The 17,451-nt window shown below is 41.2% G+C and overlaps 1 protein-coding gene across 5 annotated transcripts in view; it reads right to left on the bottom strand.

The window, feature by feature from the left end:
- col14a1a (collagen, type XIV, alpha 1a) overlaps positions 1-17,451 on the bottom strand; it is a 71,846-nt gene that overhangs the window by 37,296 nt on the left and 17,099 nt on the right. For 4 of the 5 annotated variants that reach the window (XM_057046305.1, XM_057046310.1, XM_057046304.1 and 1 more), the window contains 12 exons: positions 16,553-16,696; positions 16,292-16,387; positions 4,906-5,061; positions 4,652-4,771; positions 4,298-4,462; positions 4,040-4,204; positions 3,629-3,786; positions 2,712-2,841; positions 2,381-2,526; positions 2,029-2,158; positions 1,677-1,816; positions 1,310-1,436 (listed from right to left, as the gene is read on the bottom strand). In XM_057046305.1, coding sequence (XP_056902285.1) covers positions 1,310-1,436; positions 1,677-1,816; positions 2,029-2,158; positions 2,381-2,526; positions 2,712-2,841; positions 3,629-3,786; positions 4,040-4,204; positions 4,298-4,462; positions 4,652-4,771; positions 4,906-5,061; positions 16,292-16,387; positions 16,553-16,696 — 1,677 coding nt within the window. The remainder of the gene's footprint in view (positions 1-1,309; positions 1,437-1,676; positions 1,817-2,028; positions 2,159-2,380; positions 2,527-2,711; positions 2,842-3,628; positions 3,787-4,039; positions 4,205-4,297; positions 4,463-4,651; positions 4,772-4,905; positions 5,062-16,291; positions 16,388-16,552; positions 16,697-17,451) is intronic. The other variant, XM_057046309.1, reaches the window with a different exon arrangement.

Below are 17,451 nucleotides of genomic sequence, written 5' to 3'. Positions count from 1 at the left end.
TCTCCTTCTATCTCATATGTAGACATGCATACTGCAAATTTTGGTAAAGCTGCAAGTTCCGTTATAATAGTCAAAATATGTTTTTTTCCCATTTTCCTGAATTAAAGAAAGCTGGGCTGATATAAGATATGCACAGAATGATGAAACCTTCACTAAAATGTTGCATGCAATACTTGCAGCGATGTGTAAAAGAGAGTCAAACTTTGGTTAAATATTCCAGTTAAAAATTCTGCTAGGGTTTTTATTTATTTAATCTAAATCTTGTTTTCAGGTCACCAAAGGACTAAATATTGACTATTTATTTGCTTCTCTCACAGCATTTTGTTCTTTGTTTTGTTCTTTCATTATTTTTGGTTGACAAAGTGAAATGAGCAAACCACTTTGGGTGGTCTCAATATTATGCTATAAGCTTTTTAATTCCTTTTACGTATATTGTACCAATATTAATAAGTGTAAGAGCACAGTGAGAACATTTAAAAATGTTACTATTTTAAATAATTTACAAAGCGGAGGCAAAATGACAGGCTGACCAAACACCATCATAATTAAAAGCTAGGATCAACAATTTAAGCTTTGCAATAACAGGTCATTTTGGATGATTTTTGCTGTAGCAATCTCAAGAATAACATGAGAAGCTCAGATTATGGAACAATATGCGTTTGATGCCGACATCAAAAGCTTCAAGAGGAAAATCTTCTCTTACTTTAGCACAAATGCCCTCTGTGTTGACAGCCAATACAGTCTTCTAAAATCTTACACTTCAAATGAAAATAAGAAATTTTACAATGACTTATTTGCATTGAAATCCTTAATGTTATCAGAGGACAATCAATAACCAGCATAGCTAAGTGAGCAGACTAATTGAAATACATTTTTTCCGGATGACTCAGTTTTTTGCTGCGTAAAAAGATATGTCAAAAAATCAATATCTCTTAGCCAGACAAAAATAGTAAGGGACTGTGAAATGACCTTTTGAAGTGACTGGGCTATTTGGCTGAGGTGTAAATGAGATGGGCAGCCAGCCAACGAGATATAAGGGGCAGCAGAGGTAATAAAATTCAACCCTGGGTGGCATTTAGAAGGAAATGGTGTGCCTTATAAAAGGACTGATGTAATTATTTTCTCGAAAATGAGACAAATTTGTCTTCAGATGAAACACTGATAAGGAAGTAAAACACAGATGATAGTAGAAGACCTCAGAATAACTACACTACACTACACAGCACTTTGGTGCACTCTACTACACTATTGTGCATGGCAACATTATTTTGTTATTCCACGTATAAACAAAAACACAGTCTATTCTTACTGGTCGTGAATCCGTCTGTGAGAGGCTCCGACTGCCCTTCGCTGTACAGAGCAGAGATGGCCACTGAGTACTCCGTCAAAGACATCAAATTGCTGAGGTCATAGGAGTTCACATTTCCAACCATCACCTACACAGCAGACAGACAAGAGAGCACAATTGCACTACAATGCATAAGTACATCGTCTATTGTGTCTGTAATAAGACTATTGATAAAAATAGCTGGTGTCTGACACGCCACGATATAATTCACAAGTAGATTCCACATTGATTTATGTTTAAATTGCTTTTTTATCTTGTGGTGTATTATAGAATCAGCTGATAACATTTTATTAAAGTAGATACACAGACACAAACACCACACACACACCTCTTCCATGACTAGCCCGTCTGTCTTGACCCACATGATGCGGTACCCTTTGACCGCTGGGAATGCAGGGTCCCAGCTAATGTGGGCAGATTTGTGAGTGATGTCTGAGAACTGGAGGTTGCTGGGAGGATTCAGCGGCACTAAAAACAAGGAGAAGAAAGCGTTTGTTGTGCTGCCATGTCTTTGTGCTTTGAGGTTCGGGCTCTCCAGCCTGAGTTTTGAACTCTTGTCTGATCTTCAGATCTTCAGGGAGATGTGAATTTAGGATGATGGGTTGATAAATGCTCAGAATGAGGGACTTCAAAAGAAACCAAAGCTGAAAATTGCATGCTGTTCTATCTAAAGTACTCACATGTAGTTTCCTGGCTGGTCATGGGGTCGCTGGCTTCATCTCCATACATGGCATAAACAGTGACAGTGTATTCGGTTTGAGGGTTCAAACCTTGAAGTTCCAGCTGCGTCACAGCATCAGGTAACTTGATCTACAGATAAATAGATTCCATTCATGAAATAAAAAGATGAGGCACAAACAAATGCAGCATTTAAGTGCAATCTGTATCTTTTTGTTTTAACCCTTTCATGCATAGAGGTCACTATAGTGAACAGGGATTCCAAAGCTGTTCTGTTGTATATGAAGTGCCAGTTGATGGCCAGTTAAAATCTTGGCAAAGCTTCTCATAATTCATACATGAAAGGCTTAATACCTCCTTTTCATTCAGTTGTCCATCTTCTATAAGTGGTCCATACAGCAACATGTATCCAGAGGCTCCTTCAACACTGTCCCATGTTGCTTTCATGGTAGTGTGAGTCACATCAAGCAACTGGAGACCCGTCACAGAGGGAAGAGCCACTACACTCACACACAAAGACTTCAATCAAAGACCACTTAACCACATACACGTAACTGCACACAAAGTCTGCGATTCATGAACTAATGTTGCATCAGGATTCAGTGTTGAACAGATATTTGTCTGGTTTAACAAGTGCAGGTCTCATGCCACTATTGCATTTTGATCTCTGATACTGCAAACGTACATGTTGTTTCTGATCCTCTCAGAGCTTCGCTCGCCTCGTTTGCATAGACAGCAAACACAGCCAGCTGGTACTCCGTCAGCGAACTGAGATGGCCTAACACCACCGACGTCTCACTACCATCCACAACCGCCTGGGGTAAGGGGAGTGGGAGCAGGAAGGGAGAGGGCCGTTAAAGACAGATTGAATAAAAGAGAAATTGGGTGTGTGGATGGATGGAAGAAAAGGAAAATAACAATGGCAGGAAAATATAAAGAGTGTCAGTAAATAGGGGAAGAAGAAAAATGAGACAGGACAATGGAGGAAGATTGAAAGAATGGTAGGAGAGGCAAAAACAAATAATTTACTGAATGCAATAAAGCACAAGGGTCTAAAGCAAAACTATATTTTTCATTCTGATCTAAACGGATGACAGTTGTGATACAGATTCAGTTTGAGAGGAGCCAGCTGGAAAGGTGTTCTCACATGCTGGTCCAGACCATCTGGTCCCTGAAAGCCCCCTCTAAGCAATAGATTTAATAGTTTCTGTGGTAAAATGTGCTGGAAATATCAAGTAGGGTCGAGATTCAGCTGTCTACAGAGATGCGGAGGGGAGTTGTGAACAAACGGATAAAAGCTAGAAAACTGAATGAATGATGCCTGCAGCATCCCAGACTAAACCTGAGAACAATCCATATGATGCTCAGGTGGCCTCAGGCCCGAGTCTCCCACTGGTGCAGTAAATATAATGGAAAATAGAGTGCATTCAGGCCTAAACACCTCTCCGGCTACACGGGCACATCTTGCGATGACACAAATATTTCTTAGTTTTATACGGTGATGAATGTGTTTCTATTGGTTGTTTACGCCCTCAGCTTTTCCTCTATAAACTTAAAGGTATTTTGTAGCCTTTGTAAAGAAAAACATAGTCAATACAGCACCTCATGTGGTTCTCCTCCTCGAGCAGCGTAATAAACCACTCTGTATTTTTCCACTTTTCCAGGGGCGGGGCTCCACGAAACCCGAAAGTTTTGCGCCGTCACTTCTGAGGTCACCAGTTCAAGTGGCGCCCCGACAGTTTCTGCTGTGTGTTCTGACACTGCACATAAAAATAAGGATAGAAAGAAACTCATTCTTATGGGGTTGTTATTGTGTTTAAAGCCAGTTTTACTTCACTTCGTCTTCAGCCATTCAAAGTCACATCAGCCAGAGGGAAATTAATCAATCTTGACCTCAAATGTTTCTCTGTAGCTTCATTTGGATGCTGCTGTGGAGCAGTTGACTCTCAAGTGCATAAAGATATTATTCATGCTAAACAGCTTCTCATCCTCCCCACCCTATTGACCCCTTACTCTGCTTTATCTCCTTGTCTTGCTGCACCACTTGTTCACACACTGTTCTGGTCAGTCCCTCCACTATTGAATTCATGACATTGAAATCAGCCACATTATACACGTGAGTATCTTCGGGCGGTGAGGCAATTGACTGCAATTCATTTTCATCAGCATTCTTTACACCTGGAGTGGAAAGAGCAAATATCAGACAGTTAGTTTTGTTGACATGGGAGTGTTTCAGTGTGTTCACGGTGTTCACGGTGTTTTTAGACTTACCAATAGCAAACAGCTCAATGCCAGCATTTCGCAGGCTTTCAGCGGGGGGTATGACATCATCCTGAGACTTCCCATCGGTGATGAGGATCCCGATCTTGGGCAACCCCTCCCGTGAGCCAGATTCAGGCTTAAAGCAGTTCTCCAAGATAAAGTTTAAAGCGAGTCCTGGAGACAGGGAAAGAGGAGAAAGTAATGTGTGCAAGGGTAACGGAGGGAGGGAGGTGGTAACGAAGAAGAACAAAATGATTAAAGAGAGAAAATGATCTCAGAAAAGAGAAAAGGGAAAATAAGAACAGGAGCTGTACGGTAATAGTGGGAGGGGAGTAAGTCATATGAGGGTAGCTCTTTCCGCACCTGTGAGAGTGTTTCCACCTTTGTAAGGCAGGTTCCTGACAGCATCAATGACAGCATCTTTAGTGGAATAGGCATTTAGATGCCACTCAATCCTGGGATCACCACTGTACTGGGCTAGACCTACAAACCCACAAACACATGAAAAATTCATATACGTGTATTAAGGAAACTCAATTTACACAAACATTAGGAGGGCATACAGCTTCCAAGGCTCACCCATCTGTCCACGATGGAAAGTAGCAGCAGATACCCACCTATCCTTGTTTTATCAATGCCGACATCGAAGGCATCTACAAGGTTTTCCAGGAACATGCGGACCAAACGGAAGTTGAGCCGGCCGATGCTCCAGGATCCGTCCACCAAGATCACAATGTCTGCAATGGCCTCAGTGCGGCACACAAACTGATCAACTAAAAAGAAAGAGGAAAACAGAAACTGATTTCAAAAACCTGAGGCGTGTTGCATAATACATTCTAAATAAAATAAATATTAAATAAAATGATTATGTTTTTTTTCCTCAGTCAAAATTTAGAATGCACAAACAAACCCCCCCCCCCAAAAAACACAACTCACTCTTCAGAGTTCAAACTTTCTTTATTATTTAAAACACACGTACAAAAAATGTAGAAAACAATTTTTAGCAAATTACACAATACATGCTTTCAATATAAGCTTCCTATAAAACTAAACAATGTTTAGTTAAATTAGTTGAACTGGAAAGAAACTCCATGCTCATACACACTTTCCCTAGTTAATTTATCAGAATACCATAGCTGTTTATTTCTAAAACTATAAATTTGTCCACGTACTGCTGACAAACCCTAACATCTGTGTCTGAATGCATGAAAAGCATTAAAATAAAAGTCTAAATCAATCATCATTCTTCATTGCTGTCCTCAAATGTATATTCATTTAAAAGGTTAAAAGCCTATCCAGCCAGCTGACGCACTATACATCAACCCTTAGACTCAGCACTGGTTGTCGTAATAATTGCATTTGACTCTTTGACCGTCACCATGGAAATTCTTCAATACCTGTTCATTTCCTATTAGCTGGTCCAGATAATTGGAATTCTATTGAACTCTGGCCAACACCGTGTCAGCACCAAATTTCAAAATAATGATAAGACTTTAATTTCAAGAAGTGATTTTTCCAGACAGAGCCTTCTGTCAGCCGTCTCTGTCTGTCTGACTGTTTGAACTATCCATCTGCTACAGATGCCAGCCAAAGGAGACTTAAGGGGCTAACAAGGTTGATGAAAACCTGCTGGTGGCGTTTCAGGAGAATTCTACTTCAGGAAGTACAATTTTCACGATTCTACATAAATAAACGAAGTAATGAAGGCCCATAAAGGATGAGGACATCTAAGCTACAAGAGGCTATATCGGGATTGGTATGAAGATAGAAGAGAGACCATGAGCTCAATACAAAATACCTTTTAACTGGTGTATTTTCATAAATCACAAATAGATGATGATTCTTTCCATTTATTTTTAATTTTAAAAACGTGTGCATAATTTAGGTTTCCCTCTTATTGTAGCAAAGATCTCAATTGTTGGCAAAAGCAGCAAATGTCTCGACCATATGATTTATTTCAGAGCTCATTAAAAGTATATATTTTATAAAAATAAATGTTTTAAAATTTGCTAGCATTAATAATATTGTTAGATTGCATTGATTCAGGCAGGGTTGTAGACCTTGGCCATCCCAAGTAAATTATTAACACTAAATTAAACCACATCGTCCTGTGAATAAATTTTACAGAAAGTTTGTAACAGCCACATTTAGATGATCAGAGCTGGGATTACTGGCCACAACAGAGAGTGGGGAGAGCTCTCAATGCTGGAACACACCTCATTCCAGCCAGTGGCCCGTGTTTACACAGATTACAGCTTTTGTCCGACTGTCCTGTTCCAGTGTGGGAGTCACATGGCTACAACGTATTCACAGCCTCCACACTTTCAAAACCCCCTTTTATTTTGCCACAATATCAAACAGACTATGATATAGTTGTTTATAATTATAAATGGATCTTATAATATATATAATCTAAGAATCTTGCATAACATCTTGTCACTTTCACTAGAAACAAATCCAAAAATCAAACACCACAGGCAATAATGTCACAGCTACTGTAAATTAGATATACACCCAGAAAGCAGAGTCTAGTCAGGCGAGAAGAGATAGAAAAGGAACACAAGTTCACAGCTGTTGAACCCCTCTCTGCCTCAACACAAGACTACTCAGCCCTTATGCTCCTTCCAGACCCATGTGATATTCTCCATGCTTTGTCCTCATCTTCCCTTTGTGCCTTCTCATCTCATCTAACACCTTAGCCATAGTTATCGGGGGAACAGTGGGGAGCTGTGCGCTCATGTAGGGAGGGATGGTGTGAAAGCAAAGGGGGGAAAAATGACACCCACTGTGTTTGTTGTTTGATCAAATACTGCAGATAAAGACTAGCAACTCTTGTCAGTCTTTGGTTACTCTTTTTTGGCTCTTGCTTTTCTTTTTCTTACTTGCCAAGAGACATACTGGCACGTCTGTGGAACTTTCAGCAACCCACTTCATAATTCACTAAGGACCTCTCTTCCTATCACATACCAGTAAATGTTCTTTTTCTCCTTTAGGCCAAAAGCTCACATGTATATTAATTCTACTCAATATTTTAACTCTAAAAAAATCTAAAAGACAAACAAGCACATTTTTGTTTCACAGCACAGCTTTACTGGATCGGCTCCGCTCTGCTGAAGACAGACCAGTAGGCGAGTCAAACTGAGCCAATGTTAACAATGCAGAACTCAAACAAACAAGCTACTACTGCCCAAACGTTCATAATGGAGCTGAATCAGCAGATTTGTAACATACTGTATATTTAATGTTTGCAAACGGCTGCTTGAACTACATCTGAACCCTATATTTGCATAGAGAGACTTGATTAGAGGAGGCGCAGTCATCATTAAACCTTTTTAACTAAGCGCATAATTGGGAAAACACAATGCAGAATTGGCCCGCAAGCACGCGATCGGACAGACCGTCCACCTGGCGTCTGTGACAGAGCAGGCTGCCGTGTTTTACACCCGAGCCCAGTGTGCAGAGCTGTGAGGAGAGAAAAAAAATAAGTGGCTGCGTTACAATTGAATTAACTTGCATGGGAGAGGAAAATGGAGGTAAAATATGGGAGCGCACTGTCAGACGCCACCGTTAACTGGCTGCAACCCAGAGTGTAGACAGACATGGCACAATAGTAACCAACAGAGAGGTGGTAAACCGAAGTGTATGTACAGCATGCCTTTAATCACATGCTGTCAGCTTAAAACTTTCCCAGGACAAGTGTCACAGATTTCATTAGCAGGAGCTCTTTCCTGCTGGCTCACATTTATCACTGGACCATATATAGCGGGAGGATCAGCGGAGTGTGCTGTCACACCAATCTCTTGCTAGTTGGGTTTTATTTCCGCAGCCGCTGTGTCTGTGTTAGAGGCTCTGGTTAATGCTGACCGACATGCAGATTAATGGCACAGCAGCAGTTCCACCATCACCGAGAACCTGTCCCTTATCTTTTTGAAGAGGTATTCAACTCCAAGACAAGACCAGTTGTTAGCACTTGGACCTTTTTTCCCTTTTTAAGTCCAATGCAATTTTATGGTTGATGGCTCGATTAATTTTACAATAGAAAACTCTTTAGTGGATTGATTTAATATGATGCAGGGGGAGCATGTTTTTACCTTATTATATCATTGCAGAATGAATAACAAGGGGCCATTTTCATACCTGCTGTGATTTGTGAATAATCTAATGTCTGCCCATAGGCAGTTTGATGTTGTCCTATTGTTCAAAATTACTACCTGAAACCGATACAGCCTGATCCTGTCTGTTTTATCTGCTCCTGTGTGGGTGTGTTTGCTGGGAGTTCTGCCAGACCGACTGCAGATAGTATTGAAAAAGATAGGAATAAATAAAACCCAAAACCACATAATAAAGTTAACATCTGTAAATACAATTAATAGATGATGGGTCTATGAATCGAGTCATTACAACGATCTCATTACTTTTCTTATCACGTATTTTTCACAGAAACCATCACATTGAGCCACAGACTCTTTTAAAAAAAGGCTTATGGCTTCACAAAATTACTTGCAATTTGAGTGATTGTAATTCACATCCTGTGATGATGTCTAATATGTGATCCATTTTAGCTTGTGAGTATTTAGTATTTATTCCAGATCAACTGCTCCATTACTGCTTCAAAATAACCTGAAATATTTAAATTCATCAACTCACACTGATGTCATTCTAGTAGTATTTGTTCAGGTCTGGAGCTGAAAGGTAAAAGGGTCAAAGTTTACTGTCAACTGCTGAGAAACAAACCTGTTTTTGAGAAATAAAACCATAGGAACTGCAGAGGGCAAACCCCCGCTTACCTCTATCCAGTCTAAGATTGCTTCTTTACAGGAACACCGCTACAGAAATGTTCCACAAACAATATTTTCTTTGTTTTATTGGCCCATTTATTCAATCAGGACAGACAGGCAGCACATTGATACACCTGTTGTTAGCTCAGTGGCTCTCAGCAGAGCTCCAACTCAGCCAGGCACAAACATTCATATTCATCTCTGAGACCTGCAGGCCTACGTGAGAGTTTGTGTGCCTGATGGTTTGAGTGCATGTGAGTCTGCACTGCTGTGTGTGTGTTGTGTGTGTGTGTGTGTGTGTGTGTGTGTGTGTAACCGAGAGAGAGATAGAGAAAGAGAGAGAGAGAGATCTGCTGGGTTTTAAAATGTAAGCCGACAGATCTTATAGACGGTCTGTGTCATTCAACCAGAGACTCTTCTGCCTGTGCTGATCTTTAATCCACTGTCTTGGGTTCTACCAGGTTCTAAGAGTGCCGATTCCATATGTATGCAGAGCGTAAAACATGACCTAACACATCCACCACACAGTTCCTCCTTTGCTGTTTGAGCTTTGTCTAATCTCACTTTCTGATTCACACTCACACTCGTTTCTAAGCAGCGTTTATTTTTTTTATAAAGAGTATGAAGAAAAATAATCGCCAACAAACCTTTTTCACCGAAGAAAACCGAACAAACGCGAACTAAAAAGTCAGCTACAATGAAGAAGACTTTGACAAAATATGACAAAATAGTAATTGAATCAAAAGGAGAGGGAAATATTGGGGAGGGCTGAATGGAGAAGAGATCCGGACGAAATCATTTCGTGAGGGAAGGGAAGGATCTCTCCGGAAGAAGAGCACCGGATTCAAAACTGGCTTCAACCGAGTCGTTAGAAGCAACTCTACTACGTGGTCCGAGTGCAAAGGGATGTGTCATGAAGAAAACAGAAATGTCAGCGCAGGCTTTACAACTAAGACGAAGAACGTGACAGCGAGGACAACAGGACGCTCCGTGTGGAGCAAAAATCAGAGGGAAAAACACCAACTGGAAGCAACATCTGCAGCCCCCTCATCCAGAAATACAGCTTTAATGTTTAGAGCAGAGAGATTGGTTGCTGTTCCATATACGGAGGGATTCTAGACTAGCAGTTGCTATTCAACCATAATTGTTGGGTATTTCTAATGAATGGAAATTCTGGATATACATTCTAGTCGACTAAATCCACTATAGATTTAAGTGACTAAATCTCTTGTGATATTTGTGTTAGACTATGACTTAAAGATTTCAAATGACTCAGAATATGAATCAAACTAAAGTGTGTTTGTATATTATTCTATTGAATAATATACAATCAGAATTGACAAACTTAACACCGTTTTCAACAGTCAAGCCTTTATCACATCTTAGTATCTTTTAGCACATGTTGCTATGGTAGTACAGGTCAGCTAAATCCAACTGCTGCTGTGACACAATCAGGAAATATTCTCAGTCCAACTTCCTGCTGCTAAACTAGTTATTCCGAGCCCCCGGACAATCCTGGAAAAGCATGCAAAGCTAGAATTTGTCTATGTTACACAAATGATGTCAACCACCGAACCGCATTCTTCTGACCACTGAATGAGCCTTTCTCGAAAATATGGGGATGTGGTTGATTTTACCGTCCTAAACGAGCAGCGCCAACAACAGGGTCAAGGTCTGCTGTGTTTGAGCAACCACAAATACTGGGCTCACAAAGCAGGGAAGATCTGAGACGAAGGCGAGGAGAGGATTCAAAGGAATAGGAAACAAAGCTCATGAGACAAACCACGTGGAAAGAATAAGAGCGTAAAAGCCCAGGGGAAGCCTGTGCACGGAATTAAGTGTGTAATATAAAACAACCCGGATGTGCAGAAAAATAATACAATTCTAATTTAATGACATGGCAATTGGGTGCATATGAAAGTTGTATTCATTTGGGCAACACCTGCAGCGCTGCCCAAATTTGGCAGAGTGTCGTGGAAGTTCTGTTGACGTTCATGAGCAAAAACAGGGTCCAATGGAGAAGCAAAGATGAAGCTGGAGCTAATGATGTGAATTTACCTCTACATTTGAGACACGCAGCCACCGTTGTACAATTAGCTCAAGTCAGCCATGAACCACCTGCTTTACTGTAGTCAAGGGCAAAGAAAGAAGCCAGGCTAGCATTGAGACCACACACACGTGCACACACATTTCATAATTGATCTCAATGGAATAACTCAGCACATGGCTGCGGTCCAAAGCAAAATGTAAAACACAACTTCCAGTGATGGGCGTAAGACAAGACAAATGGAAATTAAACCTGCATTTGTGGAGCACAATTTCTCTGTGCCCTCTTTGTCGCCTCACCCCTCATTGTGGTTTACATTAATGCATCCTCTTATACACTTCTCCCTCACACTACCCTTCCGTTGCCCTTCACGCTGCTCACTGGCTCATATTAAAAATGTGTATTTGCCGCAACATTTCTTTTTCTGGGAGACTTTAATGCAATCTAGGGCACGATATAAATAAAGGGCATTCAATGTTGCATGTCATCATGCAGTATGTTTATTGTGTATTAGATGTGCTTACTGAGCATTATTAAAAATGGAGGGATGGAATTAAACCAACATAATGCTAGCATAAAAACGGATATTTGTGTTTAAATGGTAATCCTCTGCACAAACAGTGCGATAAGTAAAAGCAAAATAAACGAGCATACGAAGAGATGACTATGAATCACCATAGTGTACACAATGGTAAATACCGTATAAGACATATGCACGGATTGAGCCAAAACTGAAATAATGACAATGCTATTTCAAAAGAGTTTGAAATAAAAGGGTGATTTACCCTCAGCAGATGGAAGGAACGTGTCTTTGCTCTTTGTCATGAGCTGGGAGCGTCAACCGAATCTCATTGGCCTCTAGTTCAACTTTAACATCTGTCCTATGAGTCTGTCTCACTGTGTGTGTGTGTGTGTGTGTGTGTGTGGTGTGTGTGTGTGTGTGGAGCACATGTGTGTAGCAGTTCTCCACTCAGACGATGATAGTGTGTAAAAAGGCGATAGTAGATGGAAGAGGAGACTTTTTCCTCCATCCTCGTGCCTTCATTTCCACTTCATTTAATTTACTTTATCAATTTTTGTCGAGTCAACTGTCTAATCAGTCGAGTCGTACTGGCATCCATGTCCAGTTGGTAATAATCAGCATCTTCTCATTCTGGTCTGCACCTTAATACGGTATATTTGTCAAAATTCAAATGGCCATTTTCTAAAGGTGGGGGAGCTGTGGAGAATGTAGCAATAAGCCTGGATTAGCTAGTGAATTGCAGTATCTTCTAACTATAACACACACATACACACACACACACACACACACATCTTCTAATCTATAACTGCAGCTGTCCAAATAGCGGCTTTTACTTTTGAACATTCTATTTACGATGGAAACACAAAAAGATCCTGTAATAATGGATTTGTTCTTGCTTTTGCATTTATTATTCTTGGCTGAAGAATTCTTTATTGACTTTGAAAAGATAAAAACCCAGCAGCAGTGGAGATAAAACAGCAAAGACGCTGGGTTTTGTTAGGTTTAACCTCAAAATGTTGTTAGATATACAGAAAGAAAATATGAATGAATGACAGGCAAATGCATCTTTTTACTGTAAAGGACAAATACGTTACATGTCAATAGCTTCCATTCACAAGCTTTGCACTGTAACGTGATTACAGCAAATACAGAATACAGAACAATGCAACAGTGGTTAATTTAATAGGTCTTTGATTCAATCCGAGCCAAATTAAATTCAAGTTACATTTAAACCCTTCACCAACAGAGAACTGTGTCATTGGCTGTGAAGCCTTGGGCAACCGTCTGCAGCTTCCCCGCAACATCACCCAAACCTCTCTGAAACGCTGAGGAAACGTTTTCGGCTAACAGAAGCGTCCCGCGTGTGTGTAGACAGCACATGCAGAGCCAGACGAGACATCGTCTCGCCAAAGTTTAACATTCCTCCGTTGATAAAGGGATACTCGCCCCGGACTGACGTTAACCCCTGGCTTGTGTGGGCTATGTGGGACCCCAGGCAGCCACATTTCTCCAGATCTGCTCTCTAAAACATCGTGTCTCTTTGCTTCAGCTCTGGTCACTGTGAAAATTGCAGGAGACGAACCTCTCAAAATGTCTGTACGGACCGGACTGGTCTCCTACTCCATCGCATCGACATCTGTCGAGCAAACGAGGCGAGCAAACTTCCGAGCCAGACCAACCACGATCTTATCGTAGCTTTATTGCATTACTGGGCCTCGCACCCCCGCATCCAGCAAACTTCTGCAGGTCTTCAGAAGCCATCTAAGAAAATCCTTCCCTTAAGGGCTGAAATTAGATTTTAATAACACAACTGAAGGATGAAACATATGCTAACTGAATTTCCTCACAGTGAAGAAATAACTTTAAGTGACACTCTGACATTTCACAGAAGTGAATTCATGAGCTTGAATTGCTTTGCAATGACAATTATTTAAATTTGAAGTCATACTCCGATCTACACTGTACAGTCTTTGTGGGTTTCTTTTTTTTTGCCTTGTTTGATCATGCGGTTCTATTTATCCTGCCTTTCTCCGCAGACAATGACACAGCAAAAAGAAAAAGTCAGACGGTTCCACTCACTGATTCAAGGAGAAAAGGAATTTGAAACATTTCCCGCAGTGAGCAGCAAAATCTACTGCTCGGATCTGTGAGAATACACTACATTTCTATTCAAACTGAGAGTTTGACCTGGTGCTCTCTGACCAATGCTTTAAATCATAAACTGTTTAAGGATGGACCGAGAACAACACTTGTGTTGTCATCAGTGCTGGAAAGTTCTGCCTAAAACTGCCATCAAAACCTTTTCTGCTATCCCAGAACCAGACCAGTCACTCATTAATAGTCCAAGGCCAGACAGAAATGACCTCTGCTGTGTTTCCAGAAGAAGCACTTTTATAAGTGAGAAAAACCTTACAACTTGCTGCAATAACTCTGCTCCATGGCTGAAAATGCTGGTTCTTTGTAAAAAGAACGCGCCTGTCCATACAAAAAGATCGAGCAAACACGTGTCTAAGCTTCTTGCTTGCATGCTCACCAAAAAGAGCCCTCTGCCAAAAATGGACACAAACCGAGACGAGTGTTTGAGCGAGCTGTTCACAAAAAAGAAAATCTTATAAACACGTTCAGGCATAAATCCCAGCCACTCAATGAACATGCAGTGATGTACATGGTTAGCAATGATAACACACACACACACACACACACACACACACACACACCCACGAATGGGGATTGCATACAACAACATTGCTCTGTAGCTCTATGGAACACTGGATTTATCGCTATAGAACATAAATACACATACATGCAGGGCAGGATGAGAGGAAGATAAAGGGAGACAGTCACAGGACAGCAATAAAAAGCTACCGTACTACAGCACACAAAGCAGCACACACTGAACACCCACGCTGGCGAATGCACAATCAAGGCAAAAACACAGGATATTATCACAATCTTTAACAGGTAGGGGGCAGAACGCCAAGCAAGGTCACCACTACAGCCACAAATTAAGGGTGCTCCTGATAACAGCAGACCGAAGGAAATCCAGCGTTTAATCTAAGCACTGACAGGAAGAAGAGGAGGAGGAGGGAGGAAGATGAAGAGCATCAAACACTGGAATGTGTGTGTGTGTGTGTGTGTGTGTGTGTGTGTGTGTGTGTGTGTGTGTGTGTGTGTGTGTGTGTGTGTGTGTAAGTGCAGAGTTTATTGTTTCATGTCAGGTCAAACTATCCAGGTGAGGGGTTGATATTTGTCTCTGCAGTTATGAATATCGGAGATAAAATATATTCCAAAGCTTGGCGAGAGGTTGACCACAGAATAAAATAATAATTTAGCGTTCCATAAACAAGCATCTCTAAAGGTCACACAATCTGTAAAGATTAATGCGCCGCCTGAATTAAAATGTTACAATATTGCCACTAAATCGATTTCTGACACCTAATCCATAAGAACATCTGTGGCAGGTGCCCAACAGAGGAATGTTCTTCACTTCAGAAGAAGGCTGTTTTTGTTTTCTATTTATTTGTCATATCTGATAAAGATGCCTTCCTACATTCTTTATTGTGAATAGCGCAGCCGCTCAGTTTGGACACTGAACATCTCCAGTGTTACCAGAGACTGGAGACAAAATTAAATTCGCCGATTCACTAACATCATGCCAAATTATTATGCATTCAAGGATGCAAATGGGCTGTAAATAAGTTTTATAACATGTCTAATTGCTCTCTCTCTCTCTCAATTATGTGTGAGCGTGTGTCCTTTTCCAACAGGGCCATTCAGTACTAAACACTAAATGCATTCCAGGGCTCATCTAGCGTGCACAAATATTATATGTGGGTTGTGGCCTATAAAAATCAGAGCATAGCATAACTGTGGTGATAACTATATTCAGAAATAATCACTCTGCAAAAAAAACATATATACATAAAAATGCAGGAGATTTGAACTGATACAACCTGTGCGATTGTTTAGGAACTGTAACACTTCAGCAGCTGTGAGACGTTCATCAGTTTCAGCCTCATGTCTGCAAAATGACAGGTTTCGCTTTTCTGTAATACACACCTGACCTTACACAGCAAGCCACATCACACACAGAAGGGTCTATAGCCAAAGACTCCCCGCAGCAGCGGCATTTATGGCAAAGACATCAACGGCGGGCGGTCTCTCAGTGAACAGACACATATACTCGCAAGCCGACAGTGAATGGCGTCTTTTCTTTTCTCGCATTTCACTGCAGGTTGAAATATTGGACATTTAAATGTGAGGACATGAACACTGCCAACCAAAAGAACTTGGTTACGATAGCAAACAGAAAAGCCAGACGGTCATGCTGAGGAATGGAGCTCAGATTAATGGGCGACCGCAGAGGCACAAATGGATGGTGTGGGTCATTCGTCCGCTAATATCACCGTCTCCTTCTGTACGACGCAGTGTCCCTTTTTTCCACAAAGCACCACAGAGGTGATTTGGACATCATTACTTGGGTAAACAGACTGCTGTATTGCTGGAAATCCTGGTGAGTTTGACTCTCAAACTGAAATATTTTGGGGGGGGGGTTTGACCCAGCAACAATCCAACGGCGACACCAGCACCTGGGCATAATTCTGCCTATGTGAGCATCCTCTTCTGGAAATAGTGTTTGCATGCATTCGTCCTACCTCCAACGATCTCGTTGGCATCCTCAGGAGGTGCAACTGATTCTGCCTGCCTTTGGGGCTCAGTCTTGCCTCCACCTGCATTCTCACCTCCTTCAGCTGCAGAGGGAGATTCATCACAAAAGGAAGAAATTGTTATTTTTGAGTTCTTAAAGAGAATTTGTCCTCTAATAAGGACAATGCTTAGATAAGGGTATATCAAGATAAAACCTATAATGGAGAAATTGATACAAATAAATCAGAAATAGGAGGAAAGATGTATACCTTTATACCTCCCCTGGAGGGGTCTGCTCTGCACAGTGCCGCTGACAGCGCTCACACTGACAATATAATCCTTAGAGGGGTTGAAGTCTGTTATCAACACCTTCGTGTCAGATTTAGATACTATGATCTCCCTCTGCTGCCCACCTGGAAAACAGAAATGAAGATCAATGGTCAGCCAGCACGATCAGATCCTCACATAAACGAACCATTAGGAGTTTATTTCCACAGAGGAGCCGGTTAATATTTTCAATTCTAACGTCCCACATCATGTTCGGGGTCATAATATATTATTATGTGTGGGATAGTGTAGCACATATAACATAATCAGGAAAAACCCATGAAGAGCGTATCCTAACCCCCTGATTGATAGTGTTGGTGACACTTGTTGGTAAAAGCAGTCGACTCAGTGGAGGAAAATAATTTGCCCCTAAAATATGTTCTTTGGAGTGTACCTGTGTGTCATCTCTGTAGCACTAAATCATTAACGGGCCAAAGGGTCACATTATCGCTTTATTTCAACCTTTTGCTGACCCTGCAATCGATACAGCCATCGATAAAGGTGTCTCGTGTGCTTCCTCAGCTCTCCTGGCCCCTGGCCCCCAGTGAGGTGACTAATGACACCCTCAGTGGAGGGAAGAGCCCACTGGTTAGGACAGCAGGTTAAGGGAGGAAACACAGGCCCGCCCAAAAATAAAGACATTAATGTTGCTATTAATTAAAAACTTAATTTAGTAAGTGCAACAAGTGTTACATCCTATATTGATGGCCATGCACGGTGATGTGAAAGTCGCCTCTTTAGCACTTCCCAGCATTAGCAACAATGACACTACGTGTTGGGACGCTGTTAAATGCAAGGGCAACAAATAATCAGTCCTAACTTTGGAAAGTAAACTCCTTAA

Source organism: Takifugu flavidus, chromosome 10 (assembly GCF_003711565.1).
Source record: "Takifugu flavidus isolate HTHZ2018 chromosome 10, ASM371156v2, whole genome shotgun sequence".
NCBI classification, from domain to species: Eukaryota; Metazoa; Chordata; class Actinopteri; order Tetraodontiformes; family Tetraodontidae; genus Takifugu; species Takifugu flavidus.
This window is presented reverse-complemented; position numbering and strand designations above follow the sequence as displayed.